General features: G+C 32.6%; 2 protein-coding genes and 1 long non-coding RNA gene across 4 annotated transcripts; 1 reads left to right on the top strand and 2 right to left on the bottom strand.

The window, feature by feature from the left end:
* Positions 1–6,663: 6,663 nt before the first annotated feature.
* LOC146996855 (uncharacterized) lies at positions 6,664–7,610 on the bottom strand. 2 transcript variants are annotated; one of them, XR_015041720.1, is made up of 4 exons: positions 7,356–7,610; positions 7,168–7,246; positions 7,031–7,067; positions 6,664–6,867 (listed from the first exon to the last, which is right to left on the bottom strand). It is a non-coding gene; the product is annotated as an uncharacterized LOC146996855 (long non-coding RNA). The 2 variants fall into 2 exon arrangements; XR_015041721.1 differs by lacking the exon at positions 6,664–6,867 and having other exon boundaries at positions 7,020–7,067.
* Positions 7,500–8,690, bottom strand: LOC146996854 (uncharacterized). The gene is made up of 3 exons (XM_085819696.1): positions 7,973–8,690; positions 7,649–7,895; positions 7,500–7,554 (listed from the first exon to the last, which is right to left on the bottom strand). Exons 1-3 carry the CDS (start codon positions 8,688–8,690, stop codon positions 7,500–7,502), a joined length of 1,020 nt encoding a protein of 339 aa, XP_085675822.1.
* Positions 8,691–16,093: 7,403 nt separating this feature from the next.
* Positions 16,094–18,055, top strand: LOC146996853 (uncharacterized). The gene has a single exon (XM_085817916.1). The coding sequence runs from the start codon at positions 16,219–16,221 to the stop codon at positions 17,371–17,373; it is 1,155 nt and encodes a 384-aa protein (XP_085674042.1). The 5' UTR covers positions 16,094–16,218; the 3' UTR covers positions 17,374–18,055.
* Positions 18,056–24,829: the final 6,774 nt, after the last annotated feature.

Raw genomic sequence — 24,829 nt, 5'->3', positions numbered from 1 at the left:
CCTGAAGACTGAGAAAAGACGGCATTTACTACGGGTCAAGGGCTTTGGCAATTCAAGGTGATGCCGTTTGGACTGTGTAAAGCGCCGGCAAAATTCGAACGCCTTATGGAGACTGTTTTGAAAGGTCTTTCCTACGAAGCCTGTCTGATATACCTGGACGATATCATCATCGTCGGAAAGAGTTTTGAAGAGCATTTAGAAAATCTTAGAAAGTCGCTTCAGAAACTGAAAGAGGCCAATCTGAAGCTGAGTCCCGCTAAATGCAAATTGTTCCGAAAGGAAGTGACTTACCTGGGACATGCCATCTCTGCAGAAGGTGTGTGCACGGATTCTGAAAAGGTGTCAGCCGTTAAATCCTGGAAACGTCCCGAAAATGTCCATCAGTTGAGAAGCTTCCTAGGGCTTTGCACCTACTATAGGAGATTCGTGAAGGACTTTTCTTCCATCGCAAGACCCCTTCACAAGCTGACAGAGAGCAAGCAAAGATTCTTGTGGACAAAGGAATGCGAGGATGCATTTAACAACTTAAAGGAGGCTTTAACATCTGCACCAATCCTGACGTATCCTCAGTTCGACCGACCATTTATTCTCGACACGGACGCGAGCAATGAAAGTGTCGGTGCTGTTTTGTCCCAAGAAATAGACGGCCAAGAACGTGTAGTAGCTTACTGGAGCAACTGCCTGTCTAAACCGGAGAGGAATTACTGTGTTACTAGGAAAGAGTTGCTCGCCATAGTCAAAGCTGTAGAACATTTCCATCATTATCTATATGGGAGAAAATTCCTCCTCCGCACGGACCATGCCTCATTGGCCTGGCTTTTAAATTTCAAGAATCCTGAGAGTCAAATAGCCAGGTGGATACAGAGACTCCAAAAATATAACATTACTATCCGTCATCGTAAGGGATCATCACACGGGAACGCCGACGCCCTGTCTAGACGACCTTGCCCGGAAAGCTGCCGATATTGTTCCAGGGTGGAAGCGAAATACGAACTGCTGACTCCGGTCGCAAGACAAATTACAACATCAACATCGGCTGATCGAGAACCGTGGAGTGATGATGAAGTCAGGAAAGACCACCTGCAAGACCGCGACATTAAACCCATAATTGATTTAATAGAGTCATCAAACAGAAAACCTACATGGCAGGACATTTCTATCTGTAGTCCTACAACCAAACAATATTGGGCACTCTGGGATTCACTTCACATTCGAAACGGCGTCTTATACCGGAAATTCGAATCGGATGATGGGAAGACTTTCCGATGGCAACTTATACTTCCAAGATCCCGGATTCCTGATGTCCTTAAAGAACTATATAACAGCCCTACAGGAGGTCACTTTGGAATTATAAAGACCTTACAGAGAGTTCGTGAGCGCTTTTACTGGAATAATGCAAAGGATGACGTGCAAAAGTGGTGCCGATCTTGCGATGCCTGTGCAGGTCGGAAAGGACCGAGGAAACGCAGCCGAGGCAAGTTGCAACGTTACAACGTAGGGGCGCCTTTTGAACGTATCGCCTTTGACATCCTGGGACCTCTGCCACGAACTGCTGATGGCAACAAATACATACTCGTTGTCATTGATTACTTCACCAAGTGGCCTGAAGCTTATCCTATTCCTGATCAAGAGGCTGTCACAGTAGCTGAGGTAATGATACAGCACTGGATTTCCAGGTTCGGAGTGCCTCTTCACTTACATTCCGATCAGGAAAGGAATTTTGCCTCGGCAGTGATCAAAGAACTATGCAAACTACTCGGCATTGACAAAACTCAAACGACGCCATTGCATCCCCAGTCGGACGGCATGGTAGAGAGGTTCAATCGAACCATCCTTAATAACCTCCCATTAGTGGTTTCCAGAAACCAACAGAACTAGGACAAGAAATTACCACTCTTGTTACTGGCTTACCGCAGTACTGTCCACGAGACTACCGGCTATTCTCCATCACAGATGCTCTTCGTTCGTGACCTTCGTCTGCCTTGTGATCTATTGTTTGGCCGCCCTCTGGATGCTCCTTCATCGTCTGAGGAATATATTCAAGATCTCCAGGCCCGGTTTGAAGTGATGCACAACTTTGCACGAGAGCGAGTCAACTTCGCGACGGAGAAGATGAAGACCCGATACGACACAAGAGCTACTGAACATCAATTCCACGAAGGAGACAAGGTGTGGTTGTGGAATCCGACTCGACGGAAAGGACTTTGTCCGAAATTACAGTCACCTTGGGATGGCCCGTACACAGTCCTAAACAGGCTGAATGACGTCGTGGTTCGGATTTGTAAGTCTTCGAACTCTAAACCTAAAGTCGTTCATTACGACAGGTTAGCTCATTACTATGGCCATAGTACGTAATGTAAATAATTGTAAATAGTATAAGACCATGGTCCTTTGTGTTTTTAAATGTGTATTTGATTTGATTTGTATTTGATTTGCATTTTGTATTTGATAGCATTTATTTATTGCATTTATTGTTCAGGTTGTTTATTATTGTAATGTAATGCTTATTAATGCATTTATGCCACAGTTGTAAGTTTAGCTTCCTGTCCAGGGATTGTATCGCCCGGGACGTGAAGTCCTTAAGAAGGGGGCAGCGTTACGAATTTGGTATTTAAAAAGCTAATGTTAGTTCAATTATAAATTAATTGGTTTTATTTCCCGAGCAGTGCAGCGCGTGACGAATATTAAAAGAAGAAAGCTAAGCCGGAGGAAGCCTTGGTTTGTTGCAAGGAGGTTAGAATAGAAGGAGGGAAGGTTCAACTCAAACGGTGAAGCTTGGCGGCCATCTTCCTGTTATCACCGTGACTTGTGCAAGGAAGTCTGTCATTGCAACATTTTTTTCTTTTCTTTTTGATGCATGTCAGCTTGTATTGCATATGGATGCACATTTAGATTCTCGAAAAAAATTCCGGGCATTATTTTTCACACGTAAGTATTAATTTTCGTTTTTTATGTAATATGATAACTATGTCCAAAAATATCACAATGTCATGTGTTTTTCTTTCCAGATGTGAAAAAAAGGACTTAAAATAGGTTATTTAATATAACTATAATCAAAATATATTAAATACATTTTAATGTTTCTGTTTATAGCTGGTATCTTCGTTCCTTAAGATACAATGCTATATGGTAGGATTTAAATTTTATAATTTGAACGTTTTAGTTAATTCGTTTTATAACTTTCATGAAAAGTAAGAAATCAATTGTTACTATTTTTATTAATTGTAAAGGTGTTAAATAAAGCAATGCTTTTCTTTATATATTAATTATTATTCATTTTTTTAAGTTAAGATAAACTGTTCTGTTGTTAAAAATTTTTTGCATAAACTTACAAATTTCTGAGCAGTTTAGTGATAAAATTAAGTAAAATATTTACACAATTGAACATGTGGAAAGATGTATCCAAAAACTTATATTTCTGTGTATTTCTGTAATTCAACTTAATTAAAGACAGTTTCGAGATTAATAAATATGAAATGCGCATAAACTGAAATCAATGAATTCACATAAATCTGTTTTATTTTATTAAGATTTATTTTCTAGCCTAAGCAAATCCGTGAAATATGCAGAAACATCATTTTTTAAAGGCTTTAATGTTATGCGCATGCATTTAGATTTCGAACTATTTCTTAATAATTTGCTGTACATAGTAAATTACGGGTATCATCTTTATAACTTTAAAACAAAAAACTAACAATAGCGAAACATTTCATTATAAATTTAACATATTTTTCCTGGAAAATAAATGCACGGAACAGGTTAGAAACACGTACATGTCACTGCCGTAATGCAATGTTTTGAAGTCACAAACATGGACGCCACTTGTTCAGCGAAGTTTCATTCCCCGATTGTGGAGGAAACCGCGAATCCTCCCTCCTTCTATTCTAACCTCCTTGGTTTGTTGTTGTTTAGAAAACTGCTCTTGTTGATTGTAGCGAATTCGCGGATTAGCGTTCTTTAGCTGTTTTGAATTACGTTGTATTGGACATTTGAGTAGTTAAAAGATAATTACTGTGAGATATTGTAATACTGCATGATAATTTGAGATATTTTGAAATGACGAATTTTGGTGAAAATATCGAATTTTATTTTATTCTTTTATTAAAATATTTGAAATCTTGGCTTTTTAAAACCGTCTTCATTTTAATTCTACGATAAATAGAACTACTATAGCCGTTTTAGTGCAAGATGGTAGCTGTCAAAACAACCGGAAGTTGTCATTTGGATAATTTACGCGTGTTTTCTTTATATTTAAGAGAAATTCTAAAAGGTTTAAGTAATATTTGCATAATGCTGGTATTTTTATGTTTGGCCTCACTTTAACCTTTTATAATTTCCGAAATACTGTTTGGCAACATTAAATGTTGTTTACTATTTCTAGCGTATGCATTCGATTTGCTTGCAGTTCGTTGATTCGTATTGAGTTCTATTTATGATTCTATCGTTTTATATTTATTAAAATTTGTGTAAGTTATTAATTTAATCTTTTATTTTATTTTCTGTATTTTTGTTTTAATTTTAACATGGGTAACGCCAAAAATAAACGTGTGACTCGGAAGCGAAAATTCGTCAACAAGTTCACAAGAAACTGTGTATATGATAACCAGGGCTAGAAAGGGGGCATATGTCCGTGGGCACATCATCCAAGGAAGGCCAAAATGATGTTACGAATTTTTAGAGTTGAATGTTTTCCATTTTTGGCCAGTAGTCGGGAGGGGCACAAAATCTTCAGTTTTCCCTGGGCGCTGAAAACAGTAACTATGACTCTGCTGATAACTTATAAAATTTCATTTTTTCACAAGAAAAACTGTTATAGATTCATTCCTTGTTAAAATCCAATACTTCGTTTCACTGAACTCCACTCTTATAGATCGAGGCCTGTTCATCAAATCTGAAAAAGAACAATTTTTACAAGCATTTTGAAATTAGAAATGATTCCATTTCCACATCACCTTAAGACTTACACGTACTTAAAAAAAGAAAAATCTTTTCTTCTGCTTTTTGACTATTCATTTTAATTGAAGCATTACCAAATTTTGTAAATTAGAGTTTTTATAATTATATTTAAATCAATTATTTATAAAAAATATTTATGCAGGTATTATCATATAATTTCATTTAAAAAATAGGCACTATTTTCACATTACATGACGTTACATGCAGGTTAAAGTGATTTTTAATTAAATCTAAATTTGATAAAAAAAATAGAAACAGTAAGAAATGTGATTAATGATATTAGTGAAACAAAATAGTTACAAATAATCCCAATTTTTAAGCTAGTACGTGTAAGACTAGGAGGTAGGAATCCTGATGCGTTTTTTTTTACAAGGTTTCGCCAGGAGCCATAATCCTCTAATTTTAATGTGTACACATATATTTTATATTACTTACCATTCAGCACCACATTTTGCAGTTTTCAGCAGTATTACTTGGCAGTTCACTATTTAGAGTTTTTTGTAGAGAAAATATCCATGTTGTATATGTTCAGAATACAAGATAAATAAACAAGATTTTAAATTTCATGATCGTCGAGATTTCCTGTGGTGGCAGCAGTTGCTCAGTTCCTTCGCTTTCAGGTGTGGCCCGCATCAGTCGTTTCAACTCGGATGTGTTTCTTGAAAGAAAAACTTGGCTATACCCCCAGGCACTGGGTTTGTCATCCGAGTTGATTTCTCCATCTGCTTCTTCCCTCGTCTAAGTGGCAGCAAAATGTTATTTTTGAAGTCCCTAAACAAAACATCCATATTATGCATATTCAAAATACAAGATAAGTAAACAAGATTTTAAATTTCATGATCGTCGAGATTTCCTGCGGTGGCAGCAGTTGCTCAGTTCCTTCGCTTTCAGGTGTGGCCCGCATCAGTCGTTTCAACTCGGATGTGTTTCTTGAAAGAAAAACCTGGCTATACCCCCAGGCACTGGGTTTGTCATCCGAGTTCATTTCTCCATCTGCTTCTTCCCTCGTCTAAATGGCAGCAAAATGTTATTTTTGAAGTCCCTAAACAAAATATCCATATTATGCATATTCAAAATACAAGATAAGTAAACAAGATTTTAAATTTCATGATCGTCGAGATTTCCTGCGGTGGCAGCAGTTGCTCAGTTCCTTCGCTTTCAGGTGTGGCCCGCATCAGTCGTTTCAACTCGGATGTGTTTCTTGAAAGAAAAACCTGGCTATACCCCCAGGCACTGGGTTTGTCATCCGAGTTGATTTCTCCATCTGCTTCTTCCCTCATCTAAGTGGTAGCAAAATGTTATTTTTGAAGTCCCTAAACAAAATATCCATATTATGCATATTCAAAATACAAGATAACTAAACAAGGTTACGATAATGAAAACATAAGTTAGCATATATATAAACACTTTTATTAAATGTTTTAATATTTTTTCTAAAAGTGTTCTTTCTGTTGTTTAGTTTTAATCTTTTGTTAACTACATACTCTTTTTAACTAGAAAATAATAATTGAACATAGTACAAAAATACACAATTACCACAAAAGGGTGGCAAGTTTAAGAAGTTAATAATGTAAGATTGAATCCTTATATTTAAAATAATAAATAAACGGTAAAATTAAAATAATAAACGTAGTATGAAAATACATAATTAAAATAAACAGGCTGGAAACATTAAAAGTAATGAATTCACCTGTATATTTTCTGACTGAAGATTCATTTCTTTCCATGATTCATTTCTCATTTCTGCAATATTCTTTACCTGAAAGGGGTGATAAATTATCCTTAACAATAAAATGTTTTCTGGTAAGAAGTAGGCTGGAAACCTTTAAATTAATCAACTCACCTCTATGTTTGTCAATTTATCTGTCAAAATTAATTTTCTTCTTTCTTTTATTTATTTTTTTGGATTACCTAATTTGCAATAAAGTTTTTTTTACTGAAAAATAAGTAAGTAAACTTATACTAATAATAACTAAATAAATTTTACAGTTGCTTTTACTGAAGAAGTAGTATTAAAATAAAGTGAAGCACTAATTTGAAACATAAGCTGTGAATGGTTAAAATTTTGTCTTACCTCTGTCATAGTATTTCATGACATTTTGGATCTGCAGCTGTGAAAGAAAGTTTATTTTAATGAAGGAATAACAAAATATATAAAGAATAGCTCTCACGTCAAAATAAAAGTTGAGAATAACTGAAATACACATTTACCTCTTTCTGTAAAAGATATGCAACATTTTCGCAACATTTCCATCCTTTTGTTTTCTGGGCTCTGTTTTTTGGTTGAATTCTAAAAGGAAATAAAAAATAACAATTTCATGTAGTGAAAAACAAAAAGGTATTAAATCAAAATTTGTGGACCATCTGAACATTTACACAAATTATAGTAAACAATTTACTTGTATGCTTTTCTTATCATTTATTCCAGTTTTAAAACTTGGTCTGTGTTCCCTTACTCTGAAAAATAAACACATAGATTATAATGGTATGTAATTTAATATTTAAATGCAATTTTTGTATGTATATATATGTAAATAAATAAATTATGTCAAAAATAAAGTTATATTTGTTGGTTTTACCCCATTTATTATCATCTTCCTGAATGAATGGTATATCATCATCTTGTCGGGCTGATTTCTTTGGAGGCATCAGGTCCTCAATTCCTTCGCTTTCTGATGTTGGTTCGTCCAACATTTTAAGTTCAAGGCCAACTTTTCCATGGCCTGGATACACAGCTTTAATGTCCTGTAGAAACTGAGCAAGTCTTTCTCCATCATAAGTAAAGGGCTTCAAGCGGAACCGCCTGTAATAATGTACAGCCATGTACTGCGTGCAAATATCATCTGTTCTCTTGCTCTTTATAGACCTCTTAAAAAGTTTGTTTTCACCCTCAAGATCATTTATAGTGTTCTGTTTATCATCGGGATCTACGAATACGCCTGTAAATAAAGGATTAATGAATGTTAAGGATGAAAAACAAAATGTCACTCATTAAAAAAAAAAGACACATATTTACCTTTCTTGTGATTGGTAGTTTTATGTGTTGCTGCCGGAAATAAATTTTCTATCCTTTTATATTGTGGAGCAGAGTCAGTGTATATGAAGGTGGTTTCTGGGTGAACATGACATTTAATGTAAGGCCACAAATGCCTTTTGCTTTTTCCTTTAACCTTGAAAAATAATCCTTCTTTGTCTTCTCGACAGTAGATGCCTAAAACTACGATGGTCATATTTTTGGTTACCCTGCCGCGGTTGTACTTGCGGCGGGTCAAAAATGTTTCATCAATTAATATAGATTTTCCTTTACCACCTAACATTCTGCTATGATGAGAGGCAAAAATTTCGCATACCTCACGACAATATGATAAAAAGTCAACAATAGTCTCATTTGCAATTACTGGTAATTTTTGCTTTTCCCTCCATAGCTTTAGCTGCTGATTTATGTAGCTAAAACTGTGATCTAGAACAAAGTACACAGTTATGACTAAAGCTTCCCTTATTGGGATTTTTGTACCTTCAAAAAAGGTGTTTTCAATGGGGTTAATCATGCCAGAGCAGTTGTTGCGATTTCTCAGGCTGCAGACCCAACGCCATCCCAGCTTTGATTCCTTTCTCTTGTTGCTTCTCATTGGTGCCTGGCACTTAGGGCAAGGTGGTGCCTCATCCTCTCTGGGAAGAAGTCCAGCATCGGTGGCAAACTCGAGTGCAGCTGCCTCTGTATTAATTAAATGCATGTCAGTAATTAAACAGAAATATTTCAGTTTTTCATGCAAAGAAGCCATATTCAAAAAAGTTAGTACAGTGACAGAAATAGTTTAATGAAATTTATTGTTAGAAATTTCAGAAACTTGGCAATTATGCAAAAGTCAAAATTATCAGAAATAAAAAAGTTTAATAAAGATGAAAAGTAATTATAAGTTTAATTAAACAATATTAGTTCATTATAGGAAGATAGAGAAGTGAAAAGTTCAAACTAGAAAATACTGTTACAAAAAAAAAAAAAAAAAGGAAAATAAAAATAATAGTAATGATATGTATCTATGAAAACAAAGTATTAAAACAAATTTCAAGTGAAAAATAATACTAAAAAATGTAATGGATGAAAATAGATTAAAAGTAAACTTAGCTTTGGCAAAGTCCAAACCACGTTTTCACGTAAGTACCGAGGTACTGATTTTTTTCAGTACCTGACAGACAGACAGCTGCACGGGCTTAACCGCGGCAAAATATGATCGCGAAAAATCTTCTTTTTTAAATTTATTTAAAATATTTTCGGAAAAAAAAATATTTTACTTTACAAATAAATGTTTTTCGGTACATATGTTTTTTTAAAACATTTTTAAACAGAGATGCAGAAGAATAATAGGTATTGTTATTTTTGTGTGCAGATATGCGTGCGTGATGAACTAAAAAATGATTTTGAAGGTTTCGTGGCATATTTATCCTCTCAAAAATATGCAACTTGCTCAACTTTTCGATTTTATTAAATTAAAAAAGGCCTATCGATTTTTTTTTTTTTTTTTTTTTTAAAGCACTGACAATGAAAGCTGTTATGTTCTATTTTTGCGTTTTTATCCCAAAGCGCGTTAGCCCAGAAGGGCTATTAATTTCGTTTTCGCATTTTGCGTTGAACTGTTTCTACCGAATATTATCGCTGTGTGTTATATTTAAAGATATTTAATAATAAAGAAACAGCATAAATATACGTATGTTTAACGTACATAACATTTCTGCAGATACTGTGATAAAACAACGGTACCTACAGCTATGAAATTTTGAATATGTACGTCACCACCCGAATATGGGCATCTGAAAGCTCAAATTTGTAATTTGTTTTATTAACTATTTAACATTTTGTAAAGCATTTATGTGTTTTTGATTAAGAAACTCGACGATTTCTAAGCGAGCAATGGCAACACTGTTCGGCGCAAGACTGTCTATCGGAAATTCTAAAGATATGCTCTTCTTTTAAATGTTTTGTCATATTGCTGCTTAAGAGAGAAGACAATTCGGATGTACAAAATTTAAAGACCGCATGTCTGTTGATTTTGAAAATTCATTTCCATTGAATTTAACAATTGTTTTCAGTTGGCGAGAGGTATACATCTCTGTTGTACACTATTATTGGTAACCTTTAATTGTTGGTTATTTGTTACATTTTTTTGTCTTTCATATTGCCCTGGCTGCATTGGAAATTTCGTGGTTTTCCTCGTGTGTATACGAGCCAGTACAATTACACTAATGAATCATATCACTTAAATAATGTGAATAATTATAGAATTATTATATAAGTGTAGAATAATTGGGTTGGTTGTTATGTTCACGAGTTGTGTGTAAATGCGTGGCTTTGTGTGATTATGTAATTAATTAATGAAGATTTCAGCAGCGGCCTGGCGGTAAAGTGTGTGAGCACTGGTAGTTCTGTCCGAAGTTCGAATCCCGCTAATGCGCCGGTTGCTTGTTATGTTCACGAGTTGTGTGTAAATGCGTGGCTTTGTGTGATTATGTAATTAATTAATGAAGATTTCAGCAGAGGCCTGGCGGTAAAGTGTGTGAGCACTGGTAGTTCTGTCCGAAGTTCGAATCCCGCTAATGCGCTGGTTGCTTGTTATGTTCACGAGTTGTGTGTAAATGCGTGGCTTTGTGTGATTATGTCATTAATTAATGAAGGGTTCAGCAGCGGCCTGGCGGTAAAGTGTGTGAGCACTGGTAGTTCATCTCATTACACATATACTAGCTACGCATATATACATTATAGACAGTGGTGTAACTAGAATTCTTGGTCCCGTATGCAAAATAATTTCCTGGGTCCCTAAACCAATAAATTTAATGTGCTTAAAAATAAAAATTAAACTAAAGAAAAAAAAACGTGAAAAGTAAAAAAAAAAAAAAAAAAAAATCAAGGATTCCTGGAGCCAATGTTTTCATGATTTTTATCACATCTGGATTAATTGTTAAAAAATAAAAGCACGTTCTCAGGGAACCATTTGAAAGTTATGTAATATGAAGAAAGAATAAAAAGGAAAATATTTCCCCTTTGCTAACTGGTGAAATGCAAATTTGCTTTAGTCTGGGTATTTGACGTCAGATGATTTTAATTCTGTAATTTAAGACTTTTTGTGTGCGTGCGTGTGAGTGATAGATAATTGATATTGACAGACAAGATAATTGATAAACTTACAGAAAAAATATTACATCAATAGATAGTACTCTGTGATTTTACTCAACTTACGAACATAATTTATGCAATAATATACAAGTACATTTGTTAAATATAAAACATATTTATCATAAAGAAAACTATTTGAATATACAATTTTAGTAGAAAATATGTAATATTTTTGCTGTCCTTTTAAAAATCCTTTTGGTACACTTAACTACTTGAATACATTTTTATAAAAAAACATGAATGCTAAAGATTTTTCCTGTTTCTTTTTAATTTTCCCTCAGCCCGTACTGCTGTTCTTCTCTAATTCCCCCCCCCTCAATAAGTGTAATTATAACACTGGTGACCGAAATTCATCATAAAGACAAAAATCTTTTTTATTAAAATTTGCGTCTCCTAACCTTCATTTCCGCAAAATTATTTATCAATACCTGGACGTCAATTTTCACAGCCATGTCAACTTCAACGCTCAATAGTGATAGGTTTAACAACCGATCTTGTATCATAGTGTTTCTTAAATATGTTTTTATTATTGAAAATGACCTCTCGCTCGTGGCTTTGGTTACAGATAATGAATGATAAATACAATATAAGTTAATTGCACTCCCGATTAACTGCTTGTCATGTCATAGTATTTTACCATTGCTAATTTAGCTAAATCCTTAACGGATTTCAAATTTTGGATATCTGTTCTGAAAGTATTTATAAATAATAAAAGTTGTACTTCCAGTACATTAGCAAAGTCTTCTTTATATTTTTTTCTGTATTTTTGAAACATTATTAATAATTTCCATATTTGTTAACAATGACAAATATTCGTGATTTTCCGCATGTGTAACGTTTATGAAGTATGTTGTGGATGCATATGTGAATGAAGCGGGCACAGCCCGCGTATACCGCTGAACACTGGTAATTCTGTCCAACGTTCAAATCCCGGCTAACGGGCTGGCTGAATGCGTGTTTTCTTGATTTTCCGCATGTGTATGATGTTTGCAGTATCTTCTGGATGCATACGTGAATAAAGCGGGTGCAGCTCGCGCAAGACCGTTTAACGCTGGTAGTTCGGTCCAACTTTCGAATCCCGGAAAACAGACTGGGTCCATGGGTGTTTGGGTGATTTTACGTATGTGTACCGTGTATGCAGTATCTTCTGAATGCATAGGTGAATAAAGCGGATGAATCCCGCGAAAAACCGTTGAACGCTGGTTATTCGGTCCAACTTACGAATACGGGCTAGCGGGTTGGCTGCATGGGTGTTTTCGTGATTTTACGCATGTGTATTGTGTGCGGAGTATCTTCTGGATGAATACGTGAATAAAGCAGGCGTAACCCGGTCAAAACCGTTAAACGCTGGTAGTTCGGTCCAACTTTTGAATCCCGGCCAACAGGCTGACTCTATATGTGTTTCAGTGATTTTCCGCATGTGTATTGGGAATGCAGTATCTTCTGGATGCACAAGTGAATAAAGCGGGCGCAGACCGCGCAAATCCGCTGAACACAGGTAGTTCGGTCCAAAGTTCGAATCCCAGCGAGCGGGCTGCCTGCTTAGGTGTTTTCGTGATTTTACGCATGTGTGACGTGTATGCAGTATCTTCTGGATGCGCACGGGAATAAAGCAGGGGGAACCCACGCAAAACCGCTGAACCCTGGTAGTTCGGTCCAACTATGGCATAACGGTGATATTTAACATAGGAACTCTTATACACGTCAACAATTAAAAGCGGGCTTGCCCGCTAGTTATTAATAATTTCCGTATTTGTTAACAATGACAAATACGGAAATTTAAGTTCCAAAAATGAAAACATCATTGCGATTTTTGTTATTCCAGTCATTCTGTATTTTAACTGAGTATTTAAAATGTCGAGAGCAGCATAAAAAACTGTTACTTTAAAAAACATTTCGGAATTTTCAAGCCTGTTATCCTCACATAACTCATCAATATTTTCTTGTTTTTATTTTCTTCTATTTTTCAAATTTAGTTTCTATGTCCCATTTATTTTATACACAAAAATTTGTATATAAAATTTGTATATAAATTTGTATGTTTGTATTTTTGTGAATATACAAGAATTGTATATTCAAAACTCTGCTTCTTTCATAATGTCTTCAAACTTCTTTCTCATATCTTGCATATTAATAGAACGGCTTTTTACATGTTGGTGAGCTCCATTCAAGTCGATTGATTTTCGATTGTCGTGTCGATTGATTGATTGATAGATCCTGCAGATAGAGCGCAGGACGTGTTTAAAAAATTTTGTTTTTAATTTTTGGCATTTTGCCAGAAATGTTTAATAATTTGTAGTTAAGCTCATCGACACAACGTATATTTCAAGATGAGAACTCACACTCTGTCACATGGATTTTAAAAGTAGTACACATAAATACTTGTTTTATACTTTCCTAAACAAGTATAACGTTTAGTTAAAATAAAGTTGTATGAAACAAGTTTTGCGTACTTTGCAGAGAAATGCGCAAAACTTCATTTAATGAAAATAGGTTTGTGGTGGATCAAAAAGCAAAAATCAGTTAGGAAATGCGGATATATTTTAGGAGCATTAATATTTATGATTATTGTTATCTGCTTTATTTGCATCTTGAAAAACTATTAATGTCTCGGAAATTAATGACCTCAGATTTCCAGTTTTTACGCTGCTTATAAATTAAGCAGTATCAATTTTTTTATCTATCTATCATTAATTTATTAAAGACAAAAATATAAAAAAAATAAATATAATGTATGGGAACATATATTAACGGAAGCTATTTATGTCTTAGAAAAGTTATGCAGTGGTTCTGAAATGAAAGATAGTAATGTACAAAGGGATTATATGAGTGAAAATCGCTTCATTTATTATTAAAACGTATTAAATAAATTTTTTAATTTGCGAAAATTATTGAAATATTGTAATAACGGGGGAGAATTCTTTTCTGAAATATTCCATTCGTTTGTGTGGTGAAAATAGCAATGTAATTCGCGTTCTTTCAAATGTTGAAATGCAACTTAAAACTATTAGGTCCAACGCTGCCATTGATATGCTTAATATTTTCAGTAATTAATTTATCGAAATTTACGAAGTAGTATATACTTTTAGTTGTGTGATACCATTATTATTATCATTATTATATTATTATTGACGGTTTCACGTACTGAATGCTGTAGAATGTAAATTAAAAGCAAAAGTAAAGTAAATTGTAAAATTTAATTTCAAATAACAATTAGAAAGGCGTTCTTGCCCTCCCGCTTATTAGTGTAAATAACAGAGAAAAAATCTATCTGCCTTTAACTTTGCCATTTGGTAATGTCAATCGTACTTCTAAATCCAAACTTTTTCTGTCCCTAACCATGCCTCTTCGTGCGACTGCACAGGTTGCAAGTACTGTCGTTTATTACATTGTGAGAACTATACATTTAAACCTGCAATTTCTTCCTTATTTAATGATAGTAAGAGATTCAAGATATGAAAAAAGTTAAACGCTACGGAATGACTTGCAAAGTTCATTCCAAATTAAGTATCAGAATCCTGCCTAGTTACTTCTCTGATTTATAATTTTCGAGTTGCGATTGCAAAAAGAGGAACATTTCCTTAAAGGGTGGGTCGCCTTTTTATTTGCGTACGCTCCGATCAAGTAGGAGACACCGAATTTACATACATTAATTTATTATTTACATTAATAATTTATCATTTATTTAATTATCCGTTTTAATTCTAAAAATAAAAATGAAAAGCAAAAGGGAATTTAAATTTTTTTTATTGAAACTCCAATTACGAACAATATATGTAAAAAATGAAAAGCAAAAGGGAAAAACATAAAAATAATAATTAATCTTCTTATTATATTTAATTATCCGTATATATGTAAGAAATGAAAAGCAAAAGGGAAAAAAACATATAAAAATAATAATTAATTACATTATTATTTATTTATAATTATCGGTTTTAATTCCCATTTAACATTATTATTTATTTATAATTATCAGTTTTAATTCGCATTTAACATTATTATTTATAATTATCGGTTTTAATTCGTATTTACCATTATTATTTATTTATAATTATCGGTTTTAATTCGCATTAATTCGCATTTATGCATTATTATTTATTTATAATTATCGGTTTTAATTCGCATTTAACATTATTATTTATTTATAATTATCGGTTTTAATTCGCATTTAACATTATTATTTATTTATAATTATCGGTTTTAATTCGTATTTACCATTATTATTTATTTATAATTATCGGTTTTAATTCGCATTCGTATTTACCATTATTATTTATTTATAATTATCGGTTTTAATTCGCATTTAACATTATTATTTATTTATAATTATCGGTTTTAATCACTATTATTTATTTACCTACGCTCCGATTAAGTAGGAGACAAACTTCTCAACTTCTAACCACGCAGCAGAAGCGAAGAAAAATGGTCACGTGACCTTCAATATGAGCACACAGAAGTTTTCCCTAAATCCCTCCCGATACTCCGGATTCTACAGTAACCTAAACGTCAGCAGAAAGTTGTCGGGGTGGGTAGCCGGGTTCGGCGGAAATCGCCACCACCGGCCGCCGTAGCGAGGTCGCCAAGAGCCGGTTATCCGAAAACTGCCGAAAATTCCATGGACATCGTACTGCTGTATCAAATACTGTTATTGAAAATATAAATACAGCGAGTGAAATGAAAATTAAATCTATAGAGGAAATTAAAGATGAAAATATGATTAATAAATCGAATTTCTTTGGAAACCGTATAATTGACATCGAAATACTTGCAGATGTATTTAAAACATTGTCTTGCCCATTATGCTTATCCACAGGTTTAGAGCTAGTGGAAGATTCCACTTTCAGTTTGACTTCAAATATCTCTATCAAATGTAAAAACTGCAGTTTTTGTAATTCATTTGCAACAAGTAAAAAACAAAATAAAATGAATAACACAAATATTCAGTTTGTTTTTGCTATGAGGCTAATAGGAAAAGGATATTCAGCTAGCAAAAAACTATGTGCAACATTAAATATGCCCTGCTTGTCAAAGGCAGGTTATAGAAATTGTGAAAAAAACTTTTGCATATTGCCTCGGGTGTTGCTCAAGATTCGATGAATGAAGCTGCATCAGAAATCAAGAGATTGAAAGCAAATGATGATTCGGAAACAGTTTGTGGTATCTCTTGCGATGGCACTTGGCAACGTCGAAGACATTCTTCTTTGAAGGGCTGTGTCGCTGTTTTATCAATTGATACAGGTAAAGTTTTAGATGTCGAAGTAATGTCTAAAAGCTGTAGGATTTGTAATCGATTACTTAAAATGCACAAAACTGAAGACCATATGTGTTCTTCAAACCACTCTGGTTCATCATCGAGTATGGAGGCAGTCGGTGCATATAGGATATTTGAACGCTTGAGGCAGTTGAAGTATACAGAATTTTATGGTGATGGTGATTCTCAAGGATATTCGGCTGTCAAGGATGTATATGGGAAAGACAGTGTTACAAAATATGAATGTATTGGGCATATACAAAAAAGAGTTCGGACACGTCTGCGTAAATTCAAAGCTAATAATAAAGGGGTAGGGGGTAAAGGAAAACTGACCGACAAATTTATAAATAAATTACAAAACTATTATGGAATTGCTATTCGTAGCAATTCAAATAATTTGCTTGCAATGCAGACTGCGGTTGTAGCAGCCTTTTATCACAGTTGTTCGGGAGCAAATAAAACAATGCATGGACAGTGTCTGGAGGGCACCCGTAGCTGGTGCAAATATCAATGTTCTGTAGCTGAAGGCAAAAAATATACTGAAAAATCTAATGGCCTTCCACAAAATATTATTAACTCTATAAAGCCTTTGTATTTTGAACTTTGTGATCAAAAGCTGCTGAAAAAATGTCTTCATGGGAAAACTAAAAATGCAAATGAATGTTTCAATGGATGTCTATGGCAAATTGTGCCGAAAGATGTTTTCGTCGAGCTCCTGACATTTACTCTAGGTGCATATATTGCTGTTGTGCATTTTAATGAAGGATTTCAAGGAATCTTGACTATGTTACGAGCATTAAATATTACTCCTGGCCCTTTTACTATTGAGGGATTCAAAACTCTTGATAATGAACGTATTGTCGACTCTAAACGACATTCATTACCAATAGCAAAACATGCCAGGAAAAAACTGAGAGGTATAAGAAAGTCAAATTCTTCTAAAATTGAGAGAGTAGAAGGTGTAACATATAAATGTGGGGGGGTTTTAAGTGTGTAAAATAAAGAAATATGCTTTGCGTAAGTAAATTTATACTTTAAATGCATTTTCTGAGAAACTACGTTTTTGCACATATTTCAGCATTTAGAAAGTGATAACTGAAACAGTTGTTGATCAATTCATATAAAATTTTGCATAGCTATTTTTCATAATATACCTGAGAGCCTGAATTAGGTGTTTTTGAATGCAATGATTTTTAGTAAATTTATCCACTTTTAACTCTTAAACAAACATAAAAATTTGTTGAAAATTCCTATATCACTGTTTCAATTTGTAATATTTCCCTTGATAATATGAATACAGCAACACTCTTAATTCAGGCCCTCAGCAAGAGTCAAAGTAATGTATAAACAAAGCAAACTAATCAATAAAATCAAAATTTTAAATATGAGGGTTTTTTGAAAAAACTAATTTTTTAAAAATTTTAAACCAAAATTTAAATTTTTTTGAAAAATTTTGGAGTGGAAACTTTTAAAAACAAATTTTTATGTGGTTTTTATTGAAGATTTTTCAAAATATTAAAAAAAAAATTCTCTTTTAAATGATTTTTCAAAAAAGATGCTTCGAACGTAGTCGGATACCTTAAAAGATAACTACTGTGAGATACTGTAATACTGCATGATAATTTGAGAAAATTTAAGCATTCTTGTTGTGATAATAATAAATTTTTGTTCATTTTTCATCGGACTTGTGCATTCATTTCACAACGAAACCGTACGCACGCAACAATATTTATTTTAATTAAAAGAGGTATATTATTAAGATATTTATTTTTAATTAAAAGATATTTATTTGTTGTTTAATTTTAATTAACAAACTCTACTCTATGAAAGCAATGTATTGCCCCTGCCGGAAGTAAAATTCTTTTATTTTCCACTCGCCAACTTGTTGCTATTCAGCTTTCATATTTAATCGGGAAGGTTACTTCTAAGCAATTTAAACGCAATAAGCACAGTTCTTGAGAATATCTTTTTTCCTATTTTTTAATATGATTGATTTAAATAAACATACTTTAAAATCATGGCATGTTTAATTAGAAGTTATTTTATGAAATGTTCATTATTTTTATGAAATTACATTTGCTGGATTAAATAAAATCATGTACTTTTAATTTTTTATGATATCTTGAAACTATATTAGGATTATGGCTGCATGAGCGGCTAGTTTTTAAAGAAATAAAGACTGAAACGAATATGAAAATGTTTACTAAAACTTAAAATTGCATTGGGAGTTCTAAACATATGTTGCTATTCAGCTTTTAAAAATTTTGTGATTTTGAGCTGAACTGTATAGGGGTAAGTGCAAAGAAAACAACACTTAATAGGCCACCAGCGGCCGAGCGGTAAAGTCGCTAAACACTGGTAGTTCAGTCCGAGGTTCGAATCCCACGAACGGGCTGGCTGCATGGACGTTTTCGTGGTTTTCCCCCATGTGTAACGTGTATACGAGTCAGTTTCCCTTAGAAAGTTCTCCACGAAGGCATCCCTCCCCTTAGGCAGATAGCCCTAGTGTGCTTTGCCATAATTAAATAAACCAAACCAAAAGTCAATACTTAATAATAAAGCTAAACACACACACACACAAAAAAAAAGAAGAAAGAACGGCTAACAGAAAGGAGTGCGACAGCAGACTGCTCAGGGAGAGCGTAAGAAATCTTAACAAACCCTTTTGGGTGGCTGTTAAAATTTAAAAGACTTTTTCCTTTTTTTTTTTTTTTTTTTTTTTGAGCACTGTAAATTTTGGGAAGAACACTAAGAAATTTTTTTACATAAGAGCCCAAGTTTTCTAGTTACGACACTGCACATATACCTTTCTGCAGATAATTGTCTGGCACGTGTTTTGTTATAAAGAGAAAGATTCTGTGATTTTATAAAATGTATACCATTGTTTTCATCGTAACATCTTAAAATCTCTACTAAAATGGAGTTTAAGGAAAAAATCCATTCCATTATGTTCATGGATTTAATATTTGTGCATAATTAATGTAATGGTCAAATGTACTCTGCATTAATTATACATATCTTTTCGAGTTATGTTTGGAAATGTTCTCACTAACTCATTTTACAATGCACTCGGAATACTTCAAACTTGCGGTTATGTAAACAGGGTGTCCTGCATGGTCCGTGATTGCCATAAAAATAACATACATGTAAAAGGAGCACATGCCTGTCAAATGTCAGCTGAACTCCATAGAACAGATTCTCAGCCGAGGGGGATTTTGTAGTTTCAGAGGGGAATGCGCTCAGCCTTTGGTTTAGATATTAAGTATTTCGTTTTAAATATGAATATAAGAACTACTTTTATTCAAGTTTCGGCATTTATCAACACTTCTTATGATTTTTTGTTTCATTCATAAAACATATTAAAAATAATCTAAATTTAAATAGGCATGTATGCATTTTTCGAGTTTTTCAAAGGGGAAATGATCATCTAGCTATGGTGAAAGGGGTGCATGGGGCAAAAGAGGCTGAGAACCTCTGCGTTATACTATATATACGTATGTTTGCATTTGTGTGCTAGATGAAAATTCAATTTTAATTTCAGACACTTTCTTTTAAAGTTGCTCTTATTTTTCTCGTATATCAAGCTCTAGTCTATTTTAGTTAACATTTATATCAAGCTCTAGTCTATTTTAGTTAAAATTTAATGTGTAAACAATAATTGGAGGCCTCTTTGGAAAATTACTGAGTTATTTAAAAGTTTCTAAGCATATCTTACTCAAGAGAATAGAGGCCATTTTTTCAAAATCCATTGATTGAATAGAGGCCATTATTAAAAATATTAGTAGCATTTTAGAATGCTGCAAACTGATTTAGTCCATTTAAGCTAACACATTTAAAACTTTAGAATTCTGAGTAAGTCTATCCAGCCCTTAAAATTATGGGACTGGAAACGATAAATGATTGAAATTATTTGTAAGGTTTATCTTAATTTATCTAACAGTTAATTTTTAGTTAAAAGTTACTTTCCTGTCTTTCCTTAATTTCAGTTTACAACTTCCGGCCAGAACGTATTTTCAGAATCGCGTTTGAATGCAAACGAGAAATGAGAAGAAGTATTTGACTGCTAAGTTCTACTGACTTCTTTAGAGAGCTAGATATTCTGAGCAGCCCGCGTTAGCCTTTTTGGCTATACTCTCTCTAAAGCTACTTTTACGATCAGCCATACTTAAGAACCTTTATAGTTTTGCTGTTAGCATTAAGGGCCAACTTTGTTAGAATCTTGATAGCTTCGCCTATATCTTTTTAGTTAAGATTTATTTCTTACTTTCCTGAGTTCAAGCCCGAATGAAGGCTTTATTGTAAAACTCAAAAAAGAGTCTTCTGTGAACTTTATTTGGAATAATGAAGGGTTTTTAACCCTTTCGAGTTCTGTTCTCTGTCTACTGAATTAAAGCGATTATTCTTACTTGTTCTTAAGGGTTCTCAACTTTCGCTGTAAATTAAAGGAAAGGAATCTTACAGATTAACTTGATAAATTAACAATGATTAATCAATTGATTAAAAAATCCATTACTATTATTAACTACACGATAACTGAAAATGTTGAATGATTTTTAAAAAAATCTGCCAAAGCCTCCTAAGTTATTTTATAAGTTCCTAAAAAAATTTACATTTGAAATATTATTTTCTGATCGCTATAACCAGTGGGTGAATATCGAAATTCTGCAATGAGCCATTAAAAAGGATACATGTGAAAAACATTATTTTTTTAAAGGTTTATTCTGAATTCTATGGTATATTGTATACACATCACGTTGGTACAGTGGCTCATAAAAATGATCGAACACTTTGAATTTTTGTATTTTTAATGAACAATAAAAACTAAATAAATTAACATAAAAAGAAATGCTTTTATTTTGATTATATATTCAACATTTTTTTAATAGTAAACACATTTTCGTCAAGATGAAAATCAAATTAAAAAATAGCTTAATGAGGAAAAATATTCTCACAAAAATATCGAACACTTTTAGCAAGAGTCAGAAATAACAAAAACTTGTATTGTTTTTGCTTCTTAATATCTTATAGGATTACCTTCACACTTGATCACTTCATTTAATCTTTTGGGCATTAACTCCACAACCTTCTTTGCTGTTTTTGGACTTGTATTTTATGCCGCTCTTCTTGAATCACTTTTTCAGTTGCTGCCGCGAAGATATGCTCTGCTTTCGAATTTTGAATTCTAGTTCCTACCAAATATACTCAGTAGGATTAAAATCTGGCGATTAGGTAGTGCCTTAATTACATCTGGACACTTATATAACAGCCAGAGTCTAATATGTGCGCAGTATGCTTTGGATCATTCTCCTGGTAGTAGAATTAAAAATTTTTTGCTATTTTGTATGTTAAGTTTTTGTGCTGGCGATGCCAAATTTCACTTGGAGATGCCAATGTAGTTATACCGATCCATAATACCATCTATAAACTCAATATTACTAACACCAGAATGTACACTGCTCAAAAAAAAAAAAAAAAAAAAAATCGACAAAATTCAAATTGCGTTTTTCATGTCTCAAAAGCGTGACTTAGGATATATATTAGATTTATATATAGCACTATTCTAACATAGGTATTTTGACACAAAATTGGACTTTTTCTGAAATAACATACCAATTTTTTTACATGTTTCGATTCTGCGACTCAAATTACGCCTAAATATGAAATTTTGTAAAATTTGGAGTGAAATTTACGGAGAAATTCACAAATTTATATTGGCACTTTTTTGTCAGTTTTTGCCAAGACTACTTCACTTGGCCAACTTCTTAATATATGGCAACCTAGTTTCCTTTCCCGTGAGAGGGAAAAAAGTCACCATCGTTCCTTTTTTCCAAATAATATTCTTTATATTATATTTTTAATTATAACTTATTATTTTAAGTAATTTTTTCTTTTTCGAATTTCATTTTAATTGTTTAAGTTGCACGTTTTTTTTTTTTTTTTTTTGAATAACTGTTTTAAAAATTTCTATTTACCTATTCGAACTGCGTAAATAAAGGTGCAGCGTTTAGTTTTTTTTAAATAGTTTTCTTTATATATATTTTTCGTCATAGTTATTATTTTAGGTAATTTTTAAAATTTTATACTTTTATTTTAATTGTTTGTGTTGCATTGTCTCTTCAGATAATTGTTTTAAAATTTTCTATTTATTCCTTCGAACTGAGCGTTTTAAATATATTTATTAATATCAATTTTCCAGAATTTGATTTTATTTATTTGAAATGCGTTTCTTTCGAAAGAATACTTTGTAACCCAGACTACGATGAGTTTGAAAACTGCATACTATATTAAAAGAGAAAATACAGTAAAGCACAGTTTTACACGCCTTTCAATGTTCCGTTCAGAAAAGATATATATAAATAAGAGAGATGTATAACCGACATTTTAACTTAGGATGACTTGCATACACTGCTTTAAACAGTTTTATCATTGTGCCCATTGCTTTACACAATTTTATCCTACATTTGGTTTCTTAAAATGTTATTCATATTTTAGTCAAATATTTTATTTTTGAAATCGCAAGAATCAAATATCATAACATTGAAAAGTTTTAAAAAATACAAATACTAAATTTTACGAAAAAATTTATTTTTCTTCTCTTTTTCTTTAAGCATTCTGAAAGTATATTAAAGTATCCAACTTTTCGAAACATTTTGGTATTTGTGACAATCATTTTAAATAAAGTTATCGCCTTCCATTTCATAAAGGCCCACAAACGGCCGAGCGGTAAAGACTCTGATCACTGGTAGTTCGGTCCGAGGTTCGAATCCCGCAAACGGGCTGGTTGCATGGGCGTTTTCATGGTTTTCCCGATGTGTAACGTGTATACGAGCCAGTTTTCCTTAGAAAGTCCTCCACGAAGGCATCCCTCCCTTTAGGCAGATAGCCCTCGTGTGCTTTGCCATAATTAAATAATCCAATCCAATCCTTAATTAAATATAATTGATTTGTAACTTCTACTAGAACTGACGTTAAGAATTGAAGTGCAAATAAATAATATCGTGTGCAATCTTGATTAATATAAAATTTAAAATATTTGCACAGAAAAATATTTACATTCAGACAGAAAGTTTTTTGAAATATTTGCAATTACTTTATAAGAAGGATTTATTAATAACCGTAATAATTACTTATTATATTACTGATGATTAGGAATCAGTTCTTGACAATTACATTCTAAATTAGAATAATGAAAATACGCTATGCAAAAAAATACATTTTAGGATAAAAAAATGAGTTGATTTTTTATGTTTTAAAGCTTCTTGAATTCATTTAATAAACATCGTATCCTTGTTGTTAATTGAATTCAGAATGTTGGGTGTCGTTTATATAATTATTCTTACTTGTCCACGGAATCTGCTGACTTATCCAGCGATTAAGTAGCTGCAGATCATTTCTACATAACCATTGAACTTCCATTAATTTAGTCTCTAGAGGGTTGTATATTTATATCATAATTTGACTTTTATAAAAATGATTATTCTAAATCTTATGTTTCTATAAAAATATACTGTGCTTTAAAAATATGGATGATAGTACCAGCCGCTCTTTCAGCCACTTCAAAAGCATCAGTTTGTTTAGAAATAAATTGTGCAGTTAATGTCATAAAATTGAAATAAACATCAAATGAAAATTCTCAGTTTTAGACAATTCGATTTAAACGAAGTAAAGTAGCAGACGAAAAAACGCCGAAGGTAAAAATTTACTCTTATTAAAAAAAAAAAAAAAAAAAAAAAAAGAGAGAGAGAGAGAGAGAGAGAAGTTAAAAAAATATTAAAAAATTTATTTAAAAAATAGCTTTTCATATAGTATTAATAAATATTTATTACGCATCATTGAGGGAAAAAATGTCATATAATTAATTCTCCGTAAAATTTTACTTGAAATTTAAGGTTAAAAATAGCTGTGGCAATACAGTGTAACAAAAATCCATAGACCACATTTGGCGTTATTATCGCTCAAAAAAAAGATGCCAAATTTCAAAACGCGAAAATATGTAAATTTGTGTATATCTCAGAAAATTTTGAATAAAAAAGTCTAATTTTTTGCAGATATGCTTAAAAATATATAAGATGATGGTAAAAATTTTATAGGTTATAATTCAAAATTTTTTTCGAAAAATTTATAAAAATTATTTAAAAATAGAAATTTTAAAAATAAAACACAAAAAATGGGTAAATTTTATTTGGAATGAACCTAAATTTCGAAATGTGAGAGAAAAAATCAAAAAAGTTTAATAAAAAAAGAGATATAAATAAATATTTGCCAAATTCAATTAACATTGAGGAGCTAAAATTTTGAGAGCTAATATTTCAAAAACTACTCGTACGATTTTTACAAAACTTGGTATTCTGGCATAATTTGAGTCGTAGAATCGAAATATGTAAAAAAATTGGTATGTTATTTCAGAAAAAGTCCGATTTTGTGTCAAAATACCTATGTTAAAATAGTGCTAT

Source organism: Stegodyphus dumicola, chromosome 6, assembly GCF_044657685.1.
Source record: "Stegodyphus dumicola isolate Sdum_Otavi_A_Nest chromosome 6, ASM4465768v1".
NCBI classification, from domain to species: Eukaryota; Metazoa; Arthropoda; class Arachnida; order Araneae; family Eresidae; genus Stegodyphus; species Stegodyphus dumicola.
The sequence above is the reverse complement of the archived record's forward strand: the minus strand, read 5'-3'. Positions and strand labels throughout refer to the sequence as shown.

Coding starts and splice junctions, on each gene's coding strand:
- LOC146996853 (XM_085817916.1), top strand. CDS start 16,219: ATGAATGAAGCTGCATCAGAAATCAAGAGATTGAAAGCAAATGATGAT.
- LOC146996854 (XM_085819696.1), bottom strand. CDS start 8,690: ATGCATTTAATTAATACAGAGGCAGCTGCACTCGAGTTTGCCACCGAT. Junction 7,896..7,972: donor AACTACCAATCACAAGAAAG/GTAAATATGTGT, acceptor CTTTATTTACAG/GCGTATTCGTAGATCCCGAT. Junction 7,555..7,648: donor GTTGGCCTTGAACTTAAAAT/GTTGGACGAACC, acceptor CCATTCATTCAG/GAAGATGATAATAAATGGGG.